The sequence below is a fragment of the Cebus imitator genome, unplaced genomic scaffold (assembly GCF_001604975.1).
Source record: "Cebus imitator isolate Cc_AM_T3 unplaced genomic scaffold, Cebus_imitator-1.0 Scaffold75, whole genome shotgun sequence".
NCBI lineage: Eukaryota > Metazoa > Chordata > Mammalia > Primates > Cebidae > Cebus > Cebus imitator.
The window spans coordinates 1,512,088-1,534,050 of NW_016107390.1; the positions used below are offsets into that span (position 1 = coordinate 1,512,088).

The 21,963-nt window shown below is 37.6% G+C and overlaps 2 protein-coding genes across 3 annotated transcripts in view; one reads left to right on the top strand and one right to left on the bottom strand.

Moving 5' to 3' along the window:
- The window catches only part of SMYD3 (SET and MYND domain containing 3), a 713,156-nt gene that overhangs the window by 177,658 nt on the left and 513,535 nt on the right, over positions 1-21,963 (top strand). The gene's annotated exons all lie outside the window — the stretch shown is intronic.
- On the bottom strand, positions 15,884-16,313 carry LOC108306847 (cysteine-rich protein 1-like). Its single transcript, XM_037739819.1, has one exon. It carries the CDS (start codon positions 16,246-16,248, stop codon positions 16,015-16,017), a length of 234 nt encoding a protein of 77 aa, XP_037595747.1. The 5' UTR covers positions 16,249-16,313; the 3' UTR covers positions 15,884-16,014.

Consider the following 21,963-nt stretch of genomic DNA (forward strand, 5'->3'; position numbering starts at 1 on the left):
GCTGGAGTGCAGTGGTGTGATCTAGGCTCTCTGCAACCTCTGCCTCCTGGGTTCAAGCAATTTTCCTGCTTCAGCCTCCCGAGTAGTGGGATTACAGGTGCCCACCACCACACTTGGCTAATTTTTGTATTTTTAGTAGAGATGGGGTTTCACCATGTTGGCCAGGCTAGTCTCAAACTCCTGACCTTAGGATCCGCCCACCTCGGCCTCCCAAAGTGTTGGTATTACAGACGTGTGCCACTGTGCCTGGCCTTAAAATACTTTCTATTGCTACATGTAAAATGTGAATTATTATCCAGTTCTCTTTTCTTTTTGAAGATTTTAATGTGTTTTTTGATGAAATTCTCTCCATGTTATATAGAGGGAAAATTCTGTTCCTATGACTAAGTGGACCAATTTTTAATACTGTGCTTCCCCTTCTCCCCACATAATATTTGTTACTGCTACAAAAGTAGAACATGTGCATTTTTGAGACTTTTTGGGCATAATTGGCCTTAGATGTGTCATTTCTGCATTAAAATATAGGTTAGTAATCAGAGGAAAGCAACTTATAACCCATGGCTTCTGAACTTTCTGGTGAAAGTTTTGTTAATGTTTTTAATTTGTATTTTTCTGCTTATAAATTTGTCCTTAAAAGAAGTTACTCCCCTCCTTCCTTCCCCGACCTCCAACTCCTTCTCCTTCTCCTCCTTTGTTCATGCAGTGATCCTAAATTAACCTAACTGGATCCGGCAGCTTGCAGGGATGAGTCACTGAGCACATGTTGATGGCATATGATGGTGGTGGTCACATCAAGCACACAGGAGCTGGGTAAAGAGCACTGGGCAGAGATTTGTATCCCAGTCTACTGCTCCTCTTCTCATTTTACTGGTATAAAAGTAATTAATCAAAGAGAAGAAATGAGCACCACAGAAAGCAACATAAAACAGGATTTTGTTTTTTTGAAGCCAGATAAAGCCAGCCTTCTACATAGTGTAAATTCAAAAGTCAGTTCAGTAGGTTGTGGAAAGCAGGTCAGCATGCAACTATCCCTGACTTGTTGGGTACCAGATGTTTATGTTGGGTACCAGCCCCCAATCTCGTACGTGGGTGCCCTTAGTCCTGATGGTGATGAGGGATTAAGAAAAGGAAATAAAGACAGAGACACAAGAGTAGAGTTTACAGCATGGGTCCTGGGGACTAAGGGAAGCTTGGGAACTGCATTGGCCAGGAGCTTTGGGCTCCAAACACTTTTATTATGTGCATAATCTCATTGATCTTATGGGCATGGAGGAGGAGGGTAAAGGAGTAGGTAAAATAGCCAGGCAGGCGGAGAGCACTTGATATCCTTCCAAGACATGCTAAACTGGTACTCTGAGTTTATCACCAATTTTTATCAGGGTGCTGAGGCATCAGAAGTTTAGTGGATGAGGAGCCACCCGGTCTGACCACACCCAGTGTATCAAGGGGCTTTTATCTCCCGAGCACTGGGGACATAGAGCAATTAAAATCACTCCTTATTCCGACAACCTAGGCAGAGCCTGGGGTGTTCCCTGATCTCTGCCCTGCAAGGCTTTTCTCCTCCTTGCCAGCTCCCATCTGCAAAGACCGTCTCGGATCTTGTGAGCAGAGGTCGCCTCCCTTCTCAGAGATCTTTGCATAAGCCCTCTTTACGAGGCCCTCATGCAGTCTGCATGTTGAGAAGGCATTCCTGGGTCCAGAGCAGTATTCCCTGCTGTGCAACAACCCGGTGTTAGCGCGCTCTGGGTGGTCTTTACCTTAGGCCTCCTGTTGCCATTTCTAATTAACTGTACCAATAATATAGTTTAGTTTGGTGTATAAACTTCAGTGTTCTCTGAGCCAAGCAAGCTTATAATTATTTAGATCGACCTTGACCCACACGACTGACAGTTTGTACATTCCGAAGCAGCTGCTGACTTTTGAATTTATGCTGTAAACAAGACTAGCTTTACTTGGCCTCCATAACCAAGACCTTGTTTTATGTTTTTCTTTTGGTCCTTCTCATTTACATTCATTCAGGTTAGACATGCTAAGCTTATGTTTTAGCCCATCTTTTTTTGTTTGGAGACGGAGTTTTTGTTCTTGTTGCCCAGGCTGGAGTGCAGTGGCACCACATTGGCTCACTGCAACCTCTGCCTCCTGGGTTCAAGCAGTTCTGTGGTCTCGGCCTCCTGAGTAACTGGGATTACAGGCATGTGCCACCAAACCCAGCTTATTTTTGTATTTTTAGTAGAGACAGGGTTTCGCCATGTTGAGTTAACTTTTGTACTTTTAGTAGAGATGGGGTTTCACCACGTTGGCCATGCTGGTCTCGAGCTCCAGACCAGCATGGCCAACGTGGTGAAACCCTGTTTCTACTAAAAATACAAAAATTGGCTGAGTGATCCGCTCGCCTCGGCCTTCCAAAGTGTTGGGATTACAGGCGTGAGCCACTGCACCTGACCGGTTTTTGCCCATCTTATTGTAATTGAAGTCATATGGAGTTCTCAGAGCTTTTCTAAACTTGCTTATATCTTAATTTTTTTGATTTTTAAATTACAGACATTTTCAAGCATGCTCACAAACAGAGGGACTTGTAGAGTGAATCTTCATGTTTCTGTTAGCTGGTTTCCTTAGTTTTCAGACTTGCTTTATAGCTGTCATTTTTAATACTTAGATTTCACACAGATGTTCTTTCCCTTTGTTTGGAGACAGTCTTCATTAGAATTACAGTAGCCTAACCTTCATTAGAATTAGTCTTTTCTTATCAAGCCTCTTGCCCTGCTGAGAGATGTTTGTTAGATGATTCCGAATTTGCTTAGTAAATTCAGCAGACTTTTATTTATTTATTTGCAGGTGTAATGTGTACACATACTCTTGATACAGGATTGTAGAAGCATGTGGCTAATTCTAAATCACATGATTATTTGTCAAGGCAAAAAACATTGGCAGGCCACAAGTCTTACTTGAAGAGATGCATATCTTTATCAAACTTGCACTTTCCCTGAAAGGAAAGGGGTCCGGGAGGATGAGAAAGGTCTTAATCCTGAGAGCATATTTTATAGTCTGCTGAATTGATGGCTTTTTCTAATGGAAACCTTTGATTGATACCTGCAAAGCTGGCTGTTTATATTGTGAACATTGGAGTATCTGGTGGAAAATAGTGTGTCTTTCCTGTTGGACCATGTTCTCAGTGCCGAATGTGCATCTACTGTGTAAGCCTTAATTTTACTTGGAAAAATGTCTTCTACTACTTGAGACCTTTTGTTATATAGTCATTTTCTGGATCGTATTCCCAGATGTTCCTCCTTTTTACCCCACTTCTTAGCACCAGTGTTAGTCTCTGACTCTCCACTCACACATACACACTAATAGCAATTGGGTTTAGAGTGTGGAGTTTTCTGTATAAATATATCCTGTCCACTTATGAATTTGTTGCCTGGCTGTAAAATTTGAGTAACATGAGGCATAGGAAGGAGGAATTTTTCTAGGCGTGGGTATCAAGGAGGACCTCATATCGTAAGTAGAAACTGACATAAATTTCAAAAGTGAGCATGGTGTTGGGAAACAGTGATATACAGTGGTTTAGAAATGCTGCTGGGGAGTGAGGGGGTGTTGATTCCTCCAACCTCCTGAGGGAAATATGTCCACTTCCTCTGGAGAAGGTTTGCAAAGGAAGTTGTTACCTGTGGAATACAGATTTCAGTTATATTTAGTAATTACAGTAGAGGATCAACTCTAAGCACTTAGTGGAGTGTCTGACACATATTATTAATTTCTACTACTGTTGCTCCCACCTCCCAGCTTTCTTTGTGTTGGAATACAGAACTTCAGTGTTTTATGTCTCCCTGTGCTGTCTTCTCGCCAGGAGTGCAGTCAGCAACTGATTGTAAACCAGAGTCTCGGACGGTTGCCCACAGTTGTGCCCAGTACTGATGTCTCTTGAGATACTGAGAATTACCTGTTTTGTTGAGAAGAAATTTTGCAAACAGGCAATAGTATCTTTTCCCTAATAACTGTCCTGGTTTCAGTCATAGCCATTGTGGACAGAAATCATTTAATGTTGCCATCATTCATAGCAACTCCATGATATCAAAGTAGTTTCTTGGGATTTCACATAGGAAATGTAAAAGTAGGCTTCCTGTGATGAATGAAATCTCTCTCACGCATGCATCTTGAAAGGATGGAATTAAGAGTCCTTTAGTTGTCATGTTTTAATTAATTGAAATGACATGGAATGTACTGTATTGTATTTCTTATTCTATCCCTCCAAATGTCCATTGATAATTATTAGCAGTGGTCGTGAATAGTCTAAACTTAATTTCAGTAGAATTTGTTTTGAGAGTATTTTTTATGCACGTGAAATACTTTTTTAGGGATTATTGTACAGGGTTCTAGAAAAATACATGATTTTTTTCTGGGCTTGTAACTTTCTTTTCTAAAAATGTATTTGATAGCCTGATGAGAAATGTGTTAAAATCTGAACAATAAAATAGAAAACAGGCTAGTTGCATAGAATGTTTTAAAAACAGACATTAAGTTGGCATCAACAAGAATAAAAATGACCTTCCTGACCACAAAACCTATGTCATTGTTAGCATTTCCAGAGCTCTGCACAGTACTGTTGAACTTTATAATGTTGTGCAACTGCCACAGAATTTTTTGATTAGAAATTCTACATCTGTTTGAGAAGATGTTCCTGCCTTTTTTCTTTCAAACAAATTAATAATTCTCCTAGCATGTTATTTTTGTTCTTTAGGGCACATATGTGACCTCCAGAGCTTGCTTTTCCAAAATCTAATTTATAATTATGTTAAGCTGCAGCTGGTTTTGCAATATGTATTGGTTGCATAGATTTGGAAGTGAATATTTTAGAGGTATTTTTGGTGCTATGATATTTAAATTTTACAGTTTCATTCTTAGTAAATTCTTTTTTATTGAAGAATTCTTTGGTTTTAATTGGAGAAGCAGTGGAGAAGGTGTTAAAACAAGAATCTTACTAATTCATAACGTGATAAGAAATCGTGATTTAATATTTTGTGGTATGTTAGAAATAAGGCAGGAGAAAATAATCAGGATATTATATTCAAGATATATATATATCAGTATACATTCAAGATAAATATATATTTATTATATCTTGATATAATAAATATTATTTGATATTATATTCAAGATATATATTATATATATATATTATACCTTGAATATAATATCAAACTTGCATTTGGCTGGTGTGTAACTTTACATTTAGAGTGATCATAAATAATTGAGGAGATATTCTGCCATAACCTCCCTCATAATTTTAGTGAAGTATATAAATCAGCATGGAGGGAAAATTACTAACTTACTTCTTTGTGTGTCTTTTTCATTCCCTGGTGAACAGTATAAAAAGCAAGAACAAAGCTGATCATGTTATATTCAGTTTTTAATCTTAAATTTTCAGTTGTGTTAAACATTTCATCTGGATACACTGCTGCTCTGTTACTTCATTGTTGTTGGTAGGCTGATTTGTGGGAAGTTTGTTACCTCATGTTTTGAAAGGTCAGCAGTGTATATGTTTGTCACTTGAGGGTTTCAAGTTCATGTAGGACCAAATTTAAAAGCCTTTTTTGTTGATGAGCTCTGTTGGGTTTCACTACTGTAGCCTGCTATAAAGTAGTAAAGAAAGCAGTCTTTTGAATTAATAAAGTGATGGATTATCTAATTACAAAGTTGATGTGAAATGGCAGTATGATAACTTTGACTGCATTACTAAATGATCCCAGTGACTGATCAGATGTGCCTGTGTTCCATTAACGAAAAATATGCCATTAAATATTTAACACTAAAATCGAGCAGATACACCAGGATTGCTAACCTTTCGTCTCTGGGGTGGTTGTGTCTATACCTGTGGCTGTAACTGCTACATGCCACATCTCTTCTGCCCACAGCAGCTGCTAGAATACTTAGTTATTGGGATTATTCTTCTCTTCTGCTTTTAAGTAAAGCAGGCAAACTGCTAAGATATTTAAATGCCTGCAGATCCTGGCATTCTAATTACAAAATGATGTCATGCTTCTATGATTTATATGTTTTGTCTTTATTACAACAGATTGAATCTTTAAGTAGATTCAGGAGATAATTATTCTCAAAAATATTTATCTACCTTCAAATAAAGTGACATTTGTAGGACACTTGGGCTTCTAAAACAAGTAGTTGTTTGGATTTTAAATGATGATTATTTATCACATTCTTCATTTGTAGCCATTTGGTTAAGTATTTCTTTTCACTTATGTGTTAATAACCTATGATGAGTTGGTGTATGTTTATCATAGTTAAAAACCAGATGCCAGCTAAACTTCTGAAGTTGGGGAGGATAATTAGTAAGTTCTTAATCACCATTTTTATTTATGCCTGTGTTGGTCAAGGTTAATTGCTTATGTAAGGGCTAATGCTTTGGTTAAAAGTACTGATCGATAAATATGTTTGTTAAGCCTTGTTGCATTTTCTGTTTGAGGGTATAATTTGCCATCAGTGCAGATGGAGGTGATATTTTTTAAGTGTCTGTCTGATGTTATGAAATGGCAGAGGTTATTGTCATTGCTTTGGCTTTTCCTTTAGTGGCAACAATCTCTACTAGAGTACTGTGTCTCTCTACTAGAATGCGATTACTTGGAGCCAGGAATTACATCTTGCTTATTTTGAATTCCTGGCAACCTTCATTGTATGCAGTAGTCTTTAATTTTTGACTGATTGAAGGAATGTGAGAAAACGGTATCCCTTTTCTGTTTTGTGGAACATATTTTGATAAATGTTTTCATTTTTTATTTCATTTCATTAAAAAATTATTTTTTAAAGACAAGATCTTGCTCGGTCACCCAGGCTAGAGTGCAGTTGTGTGATCATAGCTCACTGCAGCCTTGAACTTTTAGACTTAAGTGGTTCTCCTGCCCAGCTGGGACTGCAAGTGCATGCCATCATGCCTTGCTAATATTTTGTTTTACTTTTGTAGAGATAGGGTTTTGCTCTGTTGCCTAGGCTGATCTAGAAGGCCTGGGCTCAAGTGATGATCCTACCTTGGCCTCCCAGAGGGCTAGGATTATAGACATGAGCCACGACAGCTGGCCCAGATATATATTTTTAAAAATTAATACATAATGTAAATATATGAGACTTGCAGAAAGAAACATTAATATCATGGTAGAAGTCAGGAAATCTAGTAAGTTGATGGTTCAGACTCATGGAGACTGCCATTATATTAAGTTCTTCAGGAAGTGATGAATGATTTTGTTAATTATTCCAGGTTTCAAGGAAGTTTTTCTATAAAATCTCACATTGTAAATATTTAGACTTTCTAGGCAGGAGACAAAAGTGAGTTATAACTGTCTCATGACAATTTGTTGTTTGTAAAGAGAGTGTTACTTATGGTCTCTGTGGTAGCTGCTTCTTTAAAAAAATTATTTTAGCTGGGTGTGGTGGCTCATGCCTGTAATTCCAGCACTTTGGGAGGCCAAGGCAGGTGGATCACCTGAGGTCGGGTTTAACTGTTTCCTTTTTTTGTTTCCCAAGATAGGGTTTCACCATGATGGTCAGGCTGGTCTTGAACTCCTGACCTCAGGTGATCCACCCACCTCGGCCTCCCAAAGTGCTAGGATTACAGGCATGAGCCACTGAACTGTTTCTTTTTTTATCTTTTAATTTAAAAATTTTTAAAAGACAGGGTCTTGGCAGGGTGCGGTGGGATTACGCATATAATCGCAGCACTTTGTGAGGACAAGGCACACCTGAGATCAGGAGTTTGAGACCAGTCTGACCAACAAGGTGAAACCCCTTCTCTATTAAAAATACAAAAAAAAAAAAAAAAAAAAAAAAAAAAAAAGACAGAGTCTTGTTATGTTGCCCAGGCTGACCTCAAACCTCTTAGGTTCAGGCAGTCTTCCTGCATCAGTCTCCTGAGTAGCCGAGACTATAGGCATGTGCTATCATGCCCAGCTTATTTTTGGTTTTTAATTAAAGACATCACATTTCATTATTTTGTTTTGAAATGAAACAAAGATAACATTTTCTCTTATAAATATTTTGGCCATGTAACTCAAGTTTAAAGTTTTTGTTTGATTTTTTTTAGATCTTTTCTTAGATTGTGGATTATTGCCCTCAAACTTTAAATTGTGATTTGGCTATTTCTGTTTCAAATAAGGAGGACCTTTCATGGGATAAAAAAACAAATATGTTTTAGAGGTATAATATTAATAGTGATAAAAATTATGATAAACTGCTCTATTAAATTTTGTAATAGGCAGAAACTGCGTGATATTTTTTAGGGGCAGAAATCAGACATTGCCATTCGATGCGGAAAGTAAGATGACTTGGTATATTATAAAGGTAAGCAGGCAAATGTGGTGATGGCTTCGCCAAATGAGATTTTTTAAAAGCATCTTAATGGAAGGGGAAAAGAGTCTTCCTTTCATCTTCAAAAGTTGGTTTTCATTACAGTTTCTATGTTTAGTACCTAATGTTACATGTTTAAAGAGACATTTAAATAAATGTTTATTTACAAAGCATGATGAAGAAAGGACAAATACTGTCTTAGTATCTGGAAGAGCTTTAGAATCAGAGGGCTCCAACAGTGTATCAGGCTGTCCTAGTACAGCTGAAAGCTACCTTCTTCCTGGAAGAGTTTCACTGAGGATTAGAATTACGTGTCAGGATGGGTTATCTCTATGAGTATAAAGTAGGCGTGGATGATATGTAAAGTGCTCTTTGAATTTGTGAGTTTGTGATACTCCTGGTACATCACGGAAGGGTGTAGATATCTTCTCTCACCTTCTCCATTGAAGTCCTGCTTATCCTTAAGTTTCTGCTCAGATCTTTGGTGAAATCTACTTGGCTAGGATTGATGTTTCCCTTTTGTAAAATCAGTAGACACTCTTACATTCTATGCCAGCCATTTGATAACTGAATATCCTCTACTTTTCAAGTCTTTTTTTCCTAGGTTCCCACTTAGGCGATGTATTTTGTGAAAATAGAAGTCATGTGTCCCCATTTTCTTCCTTCAACATAATAAAATCATATAGCTTTGGGGCTAAAGAGGTCACAGAAACTCTCTGATTTCATAGCCTTCCCACTTTTTATCCTCTCCCTTTCTCTAGAATACATCATTTGTAGCTTAGAGTAGGGTAAGTAGTCACCCAGTGACAGAAAGAAAGCTAGAAACTGAAATCTTCTGAGTTCAGTCTAATGCTCTGTTAATTGATGCCCAAGTGCTCAAGAACTTAGTTGCTAAATTGAAGTGAAAATGTGGTATAGCAAACAGAAGTTAAATTATGGACAACCTTTTAGCAATATCTGTTTCTCATATTGAAGCCTATCTGTATAAAGGGAGAAAATTAAAAATAACTTACAGAATAGTATTATTTGACATTTGAAACTAGATTAGCTTGTCTAATGATGAGTTTCAATTCAGAGATTCTGTATGTCTGTTTAAATGATTGTGGCTTTCCAAACCAGCTATCTATCGTCCCTTTAGATAGCTCAGTTATAAATAGAGCTGCTGTATTATATACTTGAGTATGTGGATTTGTCTTGTATTTCCCATTTTTTGTCCATACTTGCCAGGAAACAAATGAGTATTAGACTCTGGTATATGTCTTACATCAACAGATCAAGGGACAATTGGCAGATTTATCACAAGTTTCCTAGTGCTGCACTCCTTCACTTTAACTTTTTATTCTACCAGGTACTATAACGTATATGTTTACATTTACCTTTCATAATAGCCCTCTGAGTTACGATTATTGTGCCTTTCCAGATGAAAAAATGCTTAAGGTCACACTGTTTTTAAGTAAAAGAGACAGAACTTTATGGCCCTCTTCATTTTGGATTTCTTATTTTCTCCATTCCACCATACTGCATTCTGTGTTATATTAGTTCTCTGTTAGAGCCCTAATTGTGGACTATTATAAGCCTTAGCAAAATCCAGAAGGATGGAAATAAGAATATTTGATAATATTCTCTCTCTAATACTAAAGTTTTGCTCTAGGCAAAGCTGTAAATTATTTAATCAGGATTTCTGATATTTTTATACAGGTAGTACATCATGTCTTACATACCTGTGACCTTCGTATATTCAAATCCAAATAAATACTGAGAGTGGGAGGAGGGTAGATTGTTCATATCAAATGATTTTGTGCTGATGTTGCCACAACTCCATGTGAAAATAAGGATAATTGACATAGAATTTGCATGGAGTTAGGTATCTTTTGAAATCTGCATTCTACAATCTTGTAGTACTGCATATTAAAACACTAATTATTCAGGAGCTCTCCAGCTTGAGTCTGTATGGTTCCTTAGCCATTATTGGGTGTGTTTTTCTCTGTGATTCTACAGATGCATGCATTTGTAGATTTAAACATTTCATATGCAATAAAGCATATATGCCATGTAGGAGAAAATACTCTTCGGTCTTATTAACATCTCTTTTTCTTTTAGGGATATTTGACCTTAACATTTATAGATATTGATGACATAGGCAAATAATTTTAAAATGTTACTTTTGAATACTTGTCAAGTAAAAGCAAAGAATTGGAGCTACATGACCAGACTTGTCAGTCATGGGCTTCACTTCAAGTTTTAATTGACATTTGTCTTTAGTTTTGATGCTTATAGAAAAAATTTATCAAGGTACTGTTTATGCAGATCTGTTTAATTTGTATCACCTGAATTAGGATCAGAATTAAAAATATCCTTAATGGAATTTCCTCTCCTCCCCTGATGGGTAGCAGCATTTTATTCAGCCAGTACAGCATCTGAAGAGGCTGATGTGACTTCCTGGTTGGTGCCCTAAGGTCTGTTTTTTCTCCTTCGTAGCCATTCAGTGGCTGTTGGTCTTTTAGATTAGAGCAGAAGTTGGTAAGGTATATTGTTTTGGTGCCTCAGAAGTCTTTCCTAATAAGAGGTGACTGTATTGTGGGTTTTCTTTCGTCTCATTTGGGAAGATTTTATAGAACAATACCCACTTTGCCTAGGTGCAGTGGCTCACACATGTAATCCCAGCTCTTTAGGAAGCCAAAGTGGGTGGGTTGCTTGAGCTCAGTAGTTGGAGACCAGCCTGGGCAACATGACAAAACCCATCTGTACAAACAAATACAAACATTAGTCAGTTGTGGTGGTTCATGCCTGTAGTCCCAGCTACCTGGGAGGCTGAGGTGGGAGGGTCGCTTGAGCCTGGGAGGTGGAGGTTGCAGTGGGCCTAGATGGTGTTACTGCACTCCAGCCTAGGTAATCGAGCAAGACTCAGTCTCAGAAAAACAAAAAACACACAAAAACCAACAATACCCACTTAAATCTCAAGGTGTGCAGATTTGAGGTGTGATATTGTTCAACCTTTGCAAATCTTGTAATTGGCTTCTGTGGCATAACTTGCTCATCGTTCTCCTGCCTGTCTAACCAATTTGTTTTAAAAGTTATTTGCTGATTTGTCTCTTGTTACCTGTTGAATGGCAATATTCTGCTGCCATGGCTTTACTTGCCTGCCTGTGTTTCTGACCCCATCCCATATTTTATGTATCAGTACAAATCTTCATCTATGTGATCTGTTTTAACTTAAGATTTATCCTGTACAGTGCCCAAACTCTGCCTTTTCTTCAGTACAGCACACTGCTTCACCTTTTCTGTCGTTTCTCTTGGCACTGCAATCTCCTGAGCCAGCCATGCCAGCAACATCAGGAGTACCTCTGATTCTTTCCTGCCTTCATTCCATATGCCCTGCTTATGCTTCTTTTAAATAGCTCTTGACTCTATAATTTTATTTTTATATTGTTTTATCACTGTCCCAGTTATTAATAAGATCCTTTTGATCTCCTAAATGGCCTCTGACTCATGTCCTTGCCTCTCACTCTTTCCCTGAATCTGTTCATGTTTATATTCTGCCATTAGAGATAATTAAAAAAAAGAAACAGATTTGATCATTTAATCTCTTGTGTAAAGGTGTCTGTTCATTCCCTTCTGTCTTTGTATGAAATCAAGGCTTTTAAGTATGGCATTTGAGGACCCTGCAAGCTTCATCTCATGCTGCTTTCCTGGAGCTGGCTGACTGCTTACATAGACTATAAGCAGCTTGAGGGTCAAAATTATTCCTGGCACCTTGCATAGTGCCAGTCAATTGCAGAGATTCAATCAATGTATGCGTTTACTCCATGGCTTGCATTGTCACCTGCATTATGCTTTTAGTCCTTCCCACTGTTGCATTGCCTTTATGCCTCATTGTCACTTACATTATGCTTTAGCTTCTTCCCATTGTTGCATTGTCAGTGTGTTTCTTCAAGCCACCAAAGCTTGATGATATCTGCAGCCTTGTTGCTATAACGTTAGCAGATAAATATCCATAGGGTGTGTGTATTCTCTAGATAGGTAGCTATTTTTGAAAGGCTGAGGTATTTTTGAACCAATTCATAAAGCTGCTCATATATACAAAAGGAGAGGCCACAAAAGCTAATGACAATTCAGCAAGGCTTAGTTATGGCTGGGAGTTGTGTATGCGTACACACACACACACACACACACGCGCGTGCGCGGAGGGTGGAAATCACTGTGTTCCTTTGGGGCCTAATGGTAATGAGCTTCTACCTGTAAGGTATTCTGATTTGGTAAAAACGTTATCTTTGAATAATAATCATTAGCAGTAGCGGAGTGGGCTTCTGCTTTGTCAACATTGCTGAGTTTGATAATTAGATCATTAAAAGGATCTGATCACGTTTTGGAAATCCTGTTCTGGAGTTATCTATATAAGTTTGCTAATCATTATGGCAGGCTTCTAGCTTTTCTCTAGAGCAGTCACGATGCTACAAAGATTTTTCGTGTGTGCTGAAAATATTTTTCTTGTATCAATAAGGTTTGGATGGTATTTGTCACTTTCTGCCACCTCAGAGTCAGCAAGGAGGATCTTGCAAAGTATTCAGCATTTTGTTGAAAGAAGATATTATGTTCTATGTAGATAAAAATTATCTTTTAGTTTATTTGAGTAGAAGGGTATTTTCTCCATGATAAGGAATGCTTAAACTTGCATGATCTTGGTATTTAAAAGTTCTTTTGAAAACAACTCATGTTTTCAATTACAAAATAATATAGAGCTCTCAGTGAGTGTGATCATTCTATAGGTCACATATTTACTAATAGACATCAGTATTAGCTGAGTAGGCTTTTTAAAGCCTTTTACTGTTATGCTAGACATGGTGGCTCATGCCTGTAATCCTAGCACTTTGGGGGGCCAAGGTAGGTAGATCATGAGGTCAGGAGTTCGAGACGAGCCTGGTCAACATGGTGAAACCCTGTCTCTACTACAAATGCAAAAATTAGCTGGGTGTGATGGCACACGCCTGTAATCTCAGCTACTCAGGAGGCTGATGCAGGAGAGTTGCTTGAACCCAGGAGGCAAAGGTTGCAGTGAGCTGAGATCGCGCCACTGCACTGCAGCCTTGGTGACAGAGTGAGACTCCATCTCAGGGAAAAAAATAAAAAGCCTTACTGTTTGTCCTTTCCCCGAAAGCTCAGGATTCCTTTTCTTCTTCTACCTTTTGCTGGTATAGTTTCTTCATTTCTGCACGGCAAATTTCATTTAACATGTTGCCTTTTCTAGGAAACCTTTCGCAACTCTCTTAGACATGTCCCATTATGACAGGAATGAGGAAGCGGAAGTGTAAAATATAAGTGGGTAAGAAAAAGGGCAGGAGCTTCTATTATTTTGCTCCTCCAGTTAGGTGCCATTACATCACTAAAGGGAAGAGCTCCAAGCTCCAGTCCATCAGGGTTGAATGGCTGCTGAAAACGAGTCAGTGTCTCATGTCCAGGTGTTTTCGAACTCTTTTCTCCCAGTCCGTTCATGCCATTCTCTCTTTCCAGGTAGATTTGCCTCTCATTGCTCTTGTCCTCTATGAAGAATCAAAGGCTTAATGGTTTTTGAAAAAAGCAGATCTTGTTCATTGGAGCTGCCAAGTTACTAATTACTTCTAATTATCTTTATAGCAAATTGATAAACATAGAATTAAGTGCTGTATTGTGTATAGCAAAGTTTTTCCTGAAAACATTGCTTATAATTTTTATAAATAATATACCAGGTTATATTAACTAGGAAAAATTTAGAGTTTAACAGGGTTCTACGATGAATCCATTTGTGGAAGAAGATTTATTTTGGCAAGCTCATTGGTCTGTCCTAAAACCTGGATTTCCTCATGTAGTGTCTGGTATTCCATAAAGTAACGCACATTTGCAGTCAGTTAAATCTTTTTCTTTTTTCTTTTGCAGAGACAAATGATTTCTTTTCTTTTTTTTTTTTTTTCCTGAGACAAATCATTTCTTAAGTGGATTTCGCCAGATTCTTAGGGCCTATTTGCACTTATATTTCTATAATTGGGTGGGATCTGCCTTTCTAAATTAGGATTCATAAGAAGAGTGCTATGGAATAGGCTACTAAAGTCTGTTAGCCATGAAGGCAGTGTCTCAGCTAGTGGCTTCCTCTTTTCCAAAACCTCGTTAGTGTTCTTGGGGACATTTCTTTGGTAAATACCTATGCCACAGTCCAGCTTGCTTTTTTCTAAATGTAATTTCAAAGCCCAGTCACTTCAGTAGATTTTTTTGATTGACCACAGTAGACACAGAGTATGAGAAACAAAATAGAATCCTGAAACTTTCTACCTGGTAAACAGAGGAAGTAAGGATAGTATTTTCAGGGTCATTCATTTTTAGGCAGCTATTCGATTCTGATGTGTTTGATTTATTGGAGTTTTTGATGATTCTATTCCCTTTTGTGGTAAACTATCCAGTTCACTATACCTTTGTTGGAGGAGTGTAATAATCCAAGTGCCTGCTTTTATTTTCTTGTCTGCATGTATTTTATATTTCTGTTTTCCCGTCCATGGCATAATGTGATAATGTATTTTGATAAATGCATTGTTTTGCTAGAATTTTAGCCTATTCTGTGAAATGAAAAAGACTTTAGGTCAGTATACTTGTGTTAAATTTTTTTTTAACAATTAAAAAATACCTATTGGTTTTGGAGGCACCTTTGATGTTCTAATAATTATATTGAAACAGAATGGATGCTTCTTAAAAATTTTTAGTGTAAATAAGCTTTTAAAATCTTACTGTCTTAGGCACCTAAGTAATTTTACATTTTTTTTTTTAAGATGGATACTAGTTTAGGTGCTCATTTTGATGTTGTTTTTAAAAAAATATTGATATCACAGTCCTTTCCATCTTTATTTTTAAGTGACAGCAGAATCCTGAGTATAAGAAAATGTGATTAATTCTCCCATATTGAAGTCACGTAATCATTCTTTGCCTAACAGCTGCTTTCTATTCAGTACACTGAACATAAAATTCTGGAGTGCCATTGTGCTGTCATAAATTTTAAATGTGAACCATTCTTCCTGTTAAGTATCATATGGTATTGCTCTTTTGAATTTGTGAGTTTGGTAGGGGGTTTTTCTAGAGACTGCTATTGTAGTCAGCTAGGAGGGCCTTCTTCTGGGACTAAACACTCTCCCTCATTCTCTATATCACTGTGATGTTTAGTATTATGTTACTGTAATTTTTATTATTTGTTCACAGGAAAGCAGTGGGGGAAAATTGGTTTGACTTGTCATTCCTTTTATTTCTGTGGCATATTGAAAAAGTGGACAAATAGGACCAAAACAAAGCAGTATTCTTACTTGGCTCTTTCAAGTCAGAAAGAGCCAGTTTTATACATTTCATTTCAACACATTTGTATTGGCTCTATTCACAGCACCATGTGGAAAAATAAGGATAATTAAGACTTCATTTCTTCCCTGTCTGGTAGGATACATGAAAAAATTATGTAAATAAATATAATTATATTAAAGGTTCTTTGAAAGCAAAGCTGTGCTGCCTTCTTTTTTTTTTTTCCCCCCCACATGTTCAGGTTTATTGAGGACATTAGGGGCTACAAGGGAGCCCTGGGCATCTGGGGACGAGGCCTGGCATTTGCTGGACAGTGAGTGGCCCAGCCAGCGGCCAAGGAGGGGGTCTCCACCACCAGGTTTACTTGAAAGTGTGGCTCTCGGCTCCACCCCGCCCAAAGCCTTTAGGCCCAAACATGCCTGCATAGCAGGGATGGTTGCAGTAGGGTTTGCCTTCGTGCTCAGCGTGGCCGCCGGAGGTCAGCGTCTTCCCACATTTCTCACACTTCAGGCAAGGCCGATGCCAGTCCTTGCCCAGATAGGTCACCCTCTCGGCGAAGTACACCTCCTTGTTGCACTTGGGGCACTTGGGCATGGCAGCTCCGGGTGGTGGCGGCTGGGGCGGGAAGGGCTGCAGGTGCGAGACTCTGTGCTGCCTTCTTTTTGTAAATCTTGCTTGCCGTGTTCAGTACATTGGAGGTACTTACAGTATTCTCCAGCAGACTGCAATAATGGTGATACGTAGACCTGAGATGGAGATTTGAGGTGGGGAGATCATTTGATTTTGGCCTTTAATGGAAGATATTATAGATGGAAGACTCAGTGCTGACTTCCTAGAATTTAACAGCCACCATTGCAAATAGGCTAATGAGGAACCTAGAGCTGGCAATTAGATCATTGTGACTCTAGATGCAAGGAGATTCCTGCAGCTGGTTCATGCTTGATGGATGTGCCTGTTTTTGGTTAGGAGCAGTTGATTTCAGATTGCCCCTGCAATTTCTGCCTGGGGCTGTTCTAGTGTCACTCCCTTTGTGAGCCCTTCTCATGCTGCTTTCTCTTCCTGTTAAGAATACCCTGATTTATGAGAGCAGTGTTCTTCAAATGGGAAACTTGGCTGTAGGCTTTTGTTTTTTTATTTTGCTTTTTGTTTTCTGTTTTTCAAAATAAACTGAGAAGGATTTTTAGAAAGACATGAAAACAAAGAGTTGCCTAAGGTGACTCAGGAGTTGTGGTCTCAGGTGGTTTGGTATCTATGAAAGAAGAGTTTCAAAAAGAAGGTGACCAAAATATAAAAGGACAAATTCAGCACTAAATTTAGCAATTAGAAATTCAGTGGAACTCTTTACTTTTCATGTGGACTAAAAGTGTGAAAACTATTTTATACTCCAGAATAGAAGTTGAGTGATTACGCTTTTGCTGTTTTTACCAAAATGATAAGTTGCTTCTCCGACTTTATTGCTGTGAATGAAAAGCTGAGTTATTCTTTTTCATTCTTAGGAGAAACATCTCCCCTGTATTTGAAACCCAAAGTTACTTGCATTTGAATTGATGTCAGATCATTGGTCTGAGAATCAGCCAGTATGTTTTGAAGTACTTTATCTCCCCAGGAACCACAAAGTTACTTAAATCCTAAATGACTTGGCAAAATCCTTGTCATTAGGATTGGCTTTGCCACGTCATTTAGGATTAACAAACTTGTTACTGTTCTGTTCTGTAATGAAAATGTCTGAAGAAGAACAGAGGTCAAAATGATCATATCTGAGCGAGTTGGTTTCAGTTAATCCTTTGTAGTGCAGTTTTACAGTATTACACCTTAAAAGTGGTGTTCAAATTTAATTTTGGTAATACTTATACCATAATAAATTGGAGATGTGGGTTTATTTTTAGGTATGTTGTGTGATCTCTTAAGTATTATACTAGAGCATGAAAGTGACTATCCATTGAAAAGCCATATCTGTTAATGGTTTCAACATGCTATTAAAGTATTATAATTTTAGAGTATAAAATATAGTTTTATCATGAACATGCAAATAGGAAAAATATATAGTCCTAGTTTCTAATTTTTTTTAAATTTCAAAAATGGCACAGTTGAAGTTTGAAGATACATCCTGTTGAATTTTTTTTTTGAGACAGAGTCTTGCTCTATCACCCACACTGGAGTGCAGTGGCACAATCTCGGCCCACCACAACCTCTGCCTCCTGGGTTCATGATTCTCCTGCTTCAGCCTCCCAAGTAGCTGGGACTACCCGCATGCACCACCATAGCCTGCTAATTTTTGTATTTTCAGTAGAGATGGGGCTTTGCCATGTTGTCCAGGCTGATCTTGAACTCCTGACCTCAAGTGATCCACCTCCCAAAGTGCTGGGATTCTGTTGAATATTTTTAATTCAACTCAAATTTGTATAAGCCTTCAGTTTTGATTTCTAATGAAAAGAGGAACAGAAATATATTTTGTGGTGCCACCAAGAGAGTTCAGCACGTCAGTTGCGTGGGTACCTGGTTCACCTATCAACAATAGCTCTTTCTAAAGCTTGAAGGTGAGAACTTTAGTAATTTGGCTTTGTCATGGTTGAATTGCTGCCATTAGACATCGAGCAAATTAAAGAGGAGAGCTGGGGGCTGGTAAATGTCGTACTCATTTATTAAGATAAGATAATGACTGAAAATTGTAGGACGAACTACCTTTGCATACTTTTAAAAGAAAAGAACCTTAAAATGATTTTTATTCCTTTATGTTAGATTTTGTAATTAAGAATTCTGTGGTAATTAATAAAAAGTCCGACTTCAGTTAGAATGTTTCTCTAAACATGACTATGGAAGCCTATGTGTTATTTCAAATAATCTTTTTCAAATAGCTGTATTTCCTTGATTATCCTTATTTATTTATTTGACATGGTCTCACTTTATCGCTCTTTAATATTTATTTTTAAACATATTTATGAGAAAATATCCCTTATCAACATTTATAAAATGGGCACAGTCTGAATTGACCATTAACATATTTTCTAATGTAATAAAGCTGCAAAATTAGCATGATCCCTAATATTTTATGTTAAGAGGATGATGTGTGTTACGTTGAAGATAACAAGGAAGCTCTTATGCTGAGGCTTGTGTTGAAATGAGATTTTATATAATTCTATTAAACCGTTGGAGTTCAACATTTTTCTGGAGGCACTTCTGTATCTTTTTGTAAGATTTTAAAATAAAATGTGAAACAGAATTTTTAATCATTGTTTCACTGAATGGGGTCTGTGCTCCTCAAAATCAGTCCTCTGATCCCTTTTGGATTCAGCAATCAATCTCAGGAAAAGTGACTTACGTTAGGTAATAGTTACTGTTTTTGCAAAGTAACACATGCTCCTTATTCCAAGTAATTGTGTGAGAACTTAGCTTCCATCTTCCGTGCCTATTGTAGGGATGTAAGACCAAGCAGGTACATGTTAGCATTCCTGGTGAGCTGTGGCAAGGCTGCTCTTAGTGATGGAGTCTAGGTTACATAAAAAATTTCAGCAAAGTTGGAAGTTTCATGTCTTATTGGTAGTTTTTAAAAACAAGCCACAACCCACAGAGATTTATCTTGGGGCTTTTCCTCTTTAGATATAAAGTTATTAATTTGTAGCCTTTGGCTCAAAAAGCAACAGAGGCATTGACAGAACATTAAGTTTAAACTTAAAGTCAAGATTTCTACAGCGATTAGCCTACAGGGGGGTATTTTAAAGATAATGGTGGCTAATGTGATAAATGCTAGAGAGAAAGAGAAAACTCCCAACTCTAGCAGTGTTAGTGGGTGGGTTTCAGGCTTTGGGCTGTGGTTTACTTGGCTTTGAGGGTAAAGGTAAAAATCTTTATGATACTATTTTCCTCTCTATTTTTTTTTCTGCTTATGTATTCATTGAAGTCTATTTTTATCATGTTTTCAGTTGCTGGCCATTTACTAATGTTCAGGGAAATACATACTTTTATGGCATACTTTTATTTTTGCACTGTGATTTGAACTAGTTTTTTAAACTGAAATAAATTTCTATATGTATTTTGGCCAATAGGAATATCTTCAAATTCATGATATTTTGCTGCCTGCTTTATACAGACTTCTGCTACTTGTTTTGCACATGTGCTATATGGGAGTTCATCCAAATGTATTTTGTGTTATGGCTTGTCTTCTTAGTTACCAGCATCTGAAATATAGTACCTTTATTTAATACTGTCACAAACATAAAATTGTCATTTCATTTACCAGTAAAATTATTATGCTTTGTTCTCTGCTAAGTATTTCTTGATCCGATATGCATTACAAATAACTTCGTGATGTTATATTTTGTTTTTAGGTTACTACACTATCATTCAGTATCCTGAACTTATTTCCAACTGGATTCCAGCCTAAAGTATATGAACATAATAATTAGTTTCTTTCTACAAAATCACTTTAAGATCACTCTCAATGCATGTGTTATAGAAAGTATTTTTTAATAAATTGCCCGCCCTAGTTCTTTGCATCACTGGATGCCTGTGCATCTTGTGTGCCAGCAAACATGATATGGACAAATTGAAGTTTTGTGATTAGAATGCTATTTTAAATTTACCGGAATATATACTTAAATGGAATCCAACAATAATAGCTAATATTTATTGAGGTCTTCCTATATGTCAAGCTGTGTTCTAAGTAATTTATCACTGTACACACTTTTCTGTTGCTGTGTAATAAATTACTACAGTTGGCCATCTGTATCTTTGGGTTCTTCATCCATAGATTCAGTCACTACAGATAAAAAATGTTTGAAATAAAAATAACTACAATAAAAAATAATATAAAATTAAAAAGTGTAAAAACGAATTTATATAGTATTTATATTAGGTATTGTAAATAATCTACAGATGATTAAAGTATACAGGAGGATAGGCACAGGTTGTATGCACATAGTATGCCATGTACTCTAAGGGACTTGAGCATCTGTGGATTTTGGTATCCACAGGGGTGCTAGAATCAATACTGAGGGATGAATGTGTGATCTTAGTGGCTTAGTACAGCACTCACTTATTATATAGACTGTGTACTCCAGGGGTGCAGGAAGCTTGGGGCCATCTTAAAATTCTGCCAACCACAATAAGTATCAACTCATTTACTCCTCACAGCAACTCTGTGAGCTTGGCACCATTTTTAGCAGTATTTTATACTTGAGGACACTTGGTCAGAGGAGTCACAGAACAACAAAGTAGGAGGGCCTGAACGGCAACTTGCGCAGCCTGACTTAAGAGCATAGACTCTATCTACTCTTCAGCTCTAGGAGCTCAGCATTGTAGCTATTCATTCCATCACTTTTTCTGTATATCCACAATTCTCCTTTCTTTTTCTTGTCATATAGTGTTCCTTAGAAGACACACACGTTTGTGTTGTTTAGGAAGCCGTTATTTGGTCCACATACCTTTTATATGGACTTGATGTTACTTTCTTGGCCGTTTGAGTAACCTCTGAGTCACAAACCTAACTGCAGGATCCCGCCCCATAGACTTGCTTATTTGTTCTGTACATGGCTGTAAATTCATTCTTTTGCTGTTAACAGTTGCCGGTACTTGTAAAGTCTAGATTTAGCTTTTTGTTGAAAATTGGAAATTGTGGCTATTGCTGGGCCAATTCCCACCTGGCAATAATTTGCATGAGCTAGGTAGCAGCCACTTCTTTTGGTGAAGTGTGAGCCGTCCAATTTGCTATATTCAGCCTACTTGGCTAACCCTAACCTATTCTTTTCAGTCTTAATCTGAACTTAAATTTCAGCTAAACATATATTAATCATTCTAACAGAGGTAGTCTTCTGTTTTCTTACTTCACCTGTTGTTTATACAGTTTTTTTCACTTGAATTCCTTCTCTATTTAAAAACCCACCATGGTTTTTAGTAGTGAAATCTAATTCAGTCTTTGCATGAAAACGGTTTCACTTGACAGAGAAATCCAGCCCACAGTGAATGAAGCAAAAAAGGGAATTTATTGGCTATTAACTGAAAAATGCCTCCTTTTAACATTGCTAAGGCCAGGGGCTCAAACAATGTTATTAGGATCTGGTCTTCTCCCATTGCTAGGCTTTCGTTCCATGAGTTCCTTTGATTCTCCCCCAGCCTTTCTTCTTACGGTGGCAAGACAGTGGCCAGAAGTTCTAGGTTTTCATCCTCTTAGCTCCAAATTCAATAGGAAAAGTAACTTATTTTTTTTGTTGTTGCTTAAGCATAATTCCCAAGATTAGCGGTGATAGTATTTCATGGGCATGGCTTGGGTCACATATGTACTCTTGAACCAATTCCTGTAGCCAGGGGAATGCA

Bases quoted from the DNA above. Each gene is read 5' to 3' on its own strand.
- LOC108306847 (XM_037739819.1), bottom strand. From the start codon at position 16,248: ATGCCCAAGTGCCCCAAGTGCAACAAGGAGGTGTACTTCGCCGAGAGG.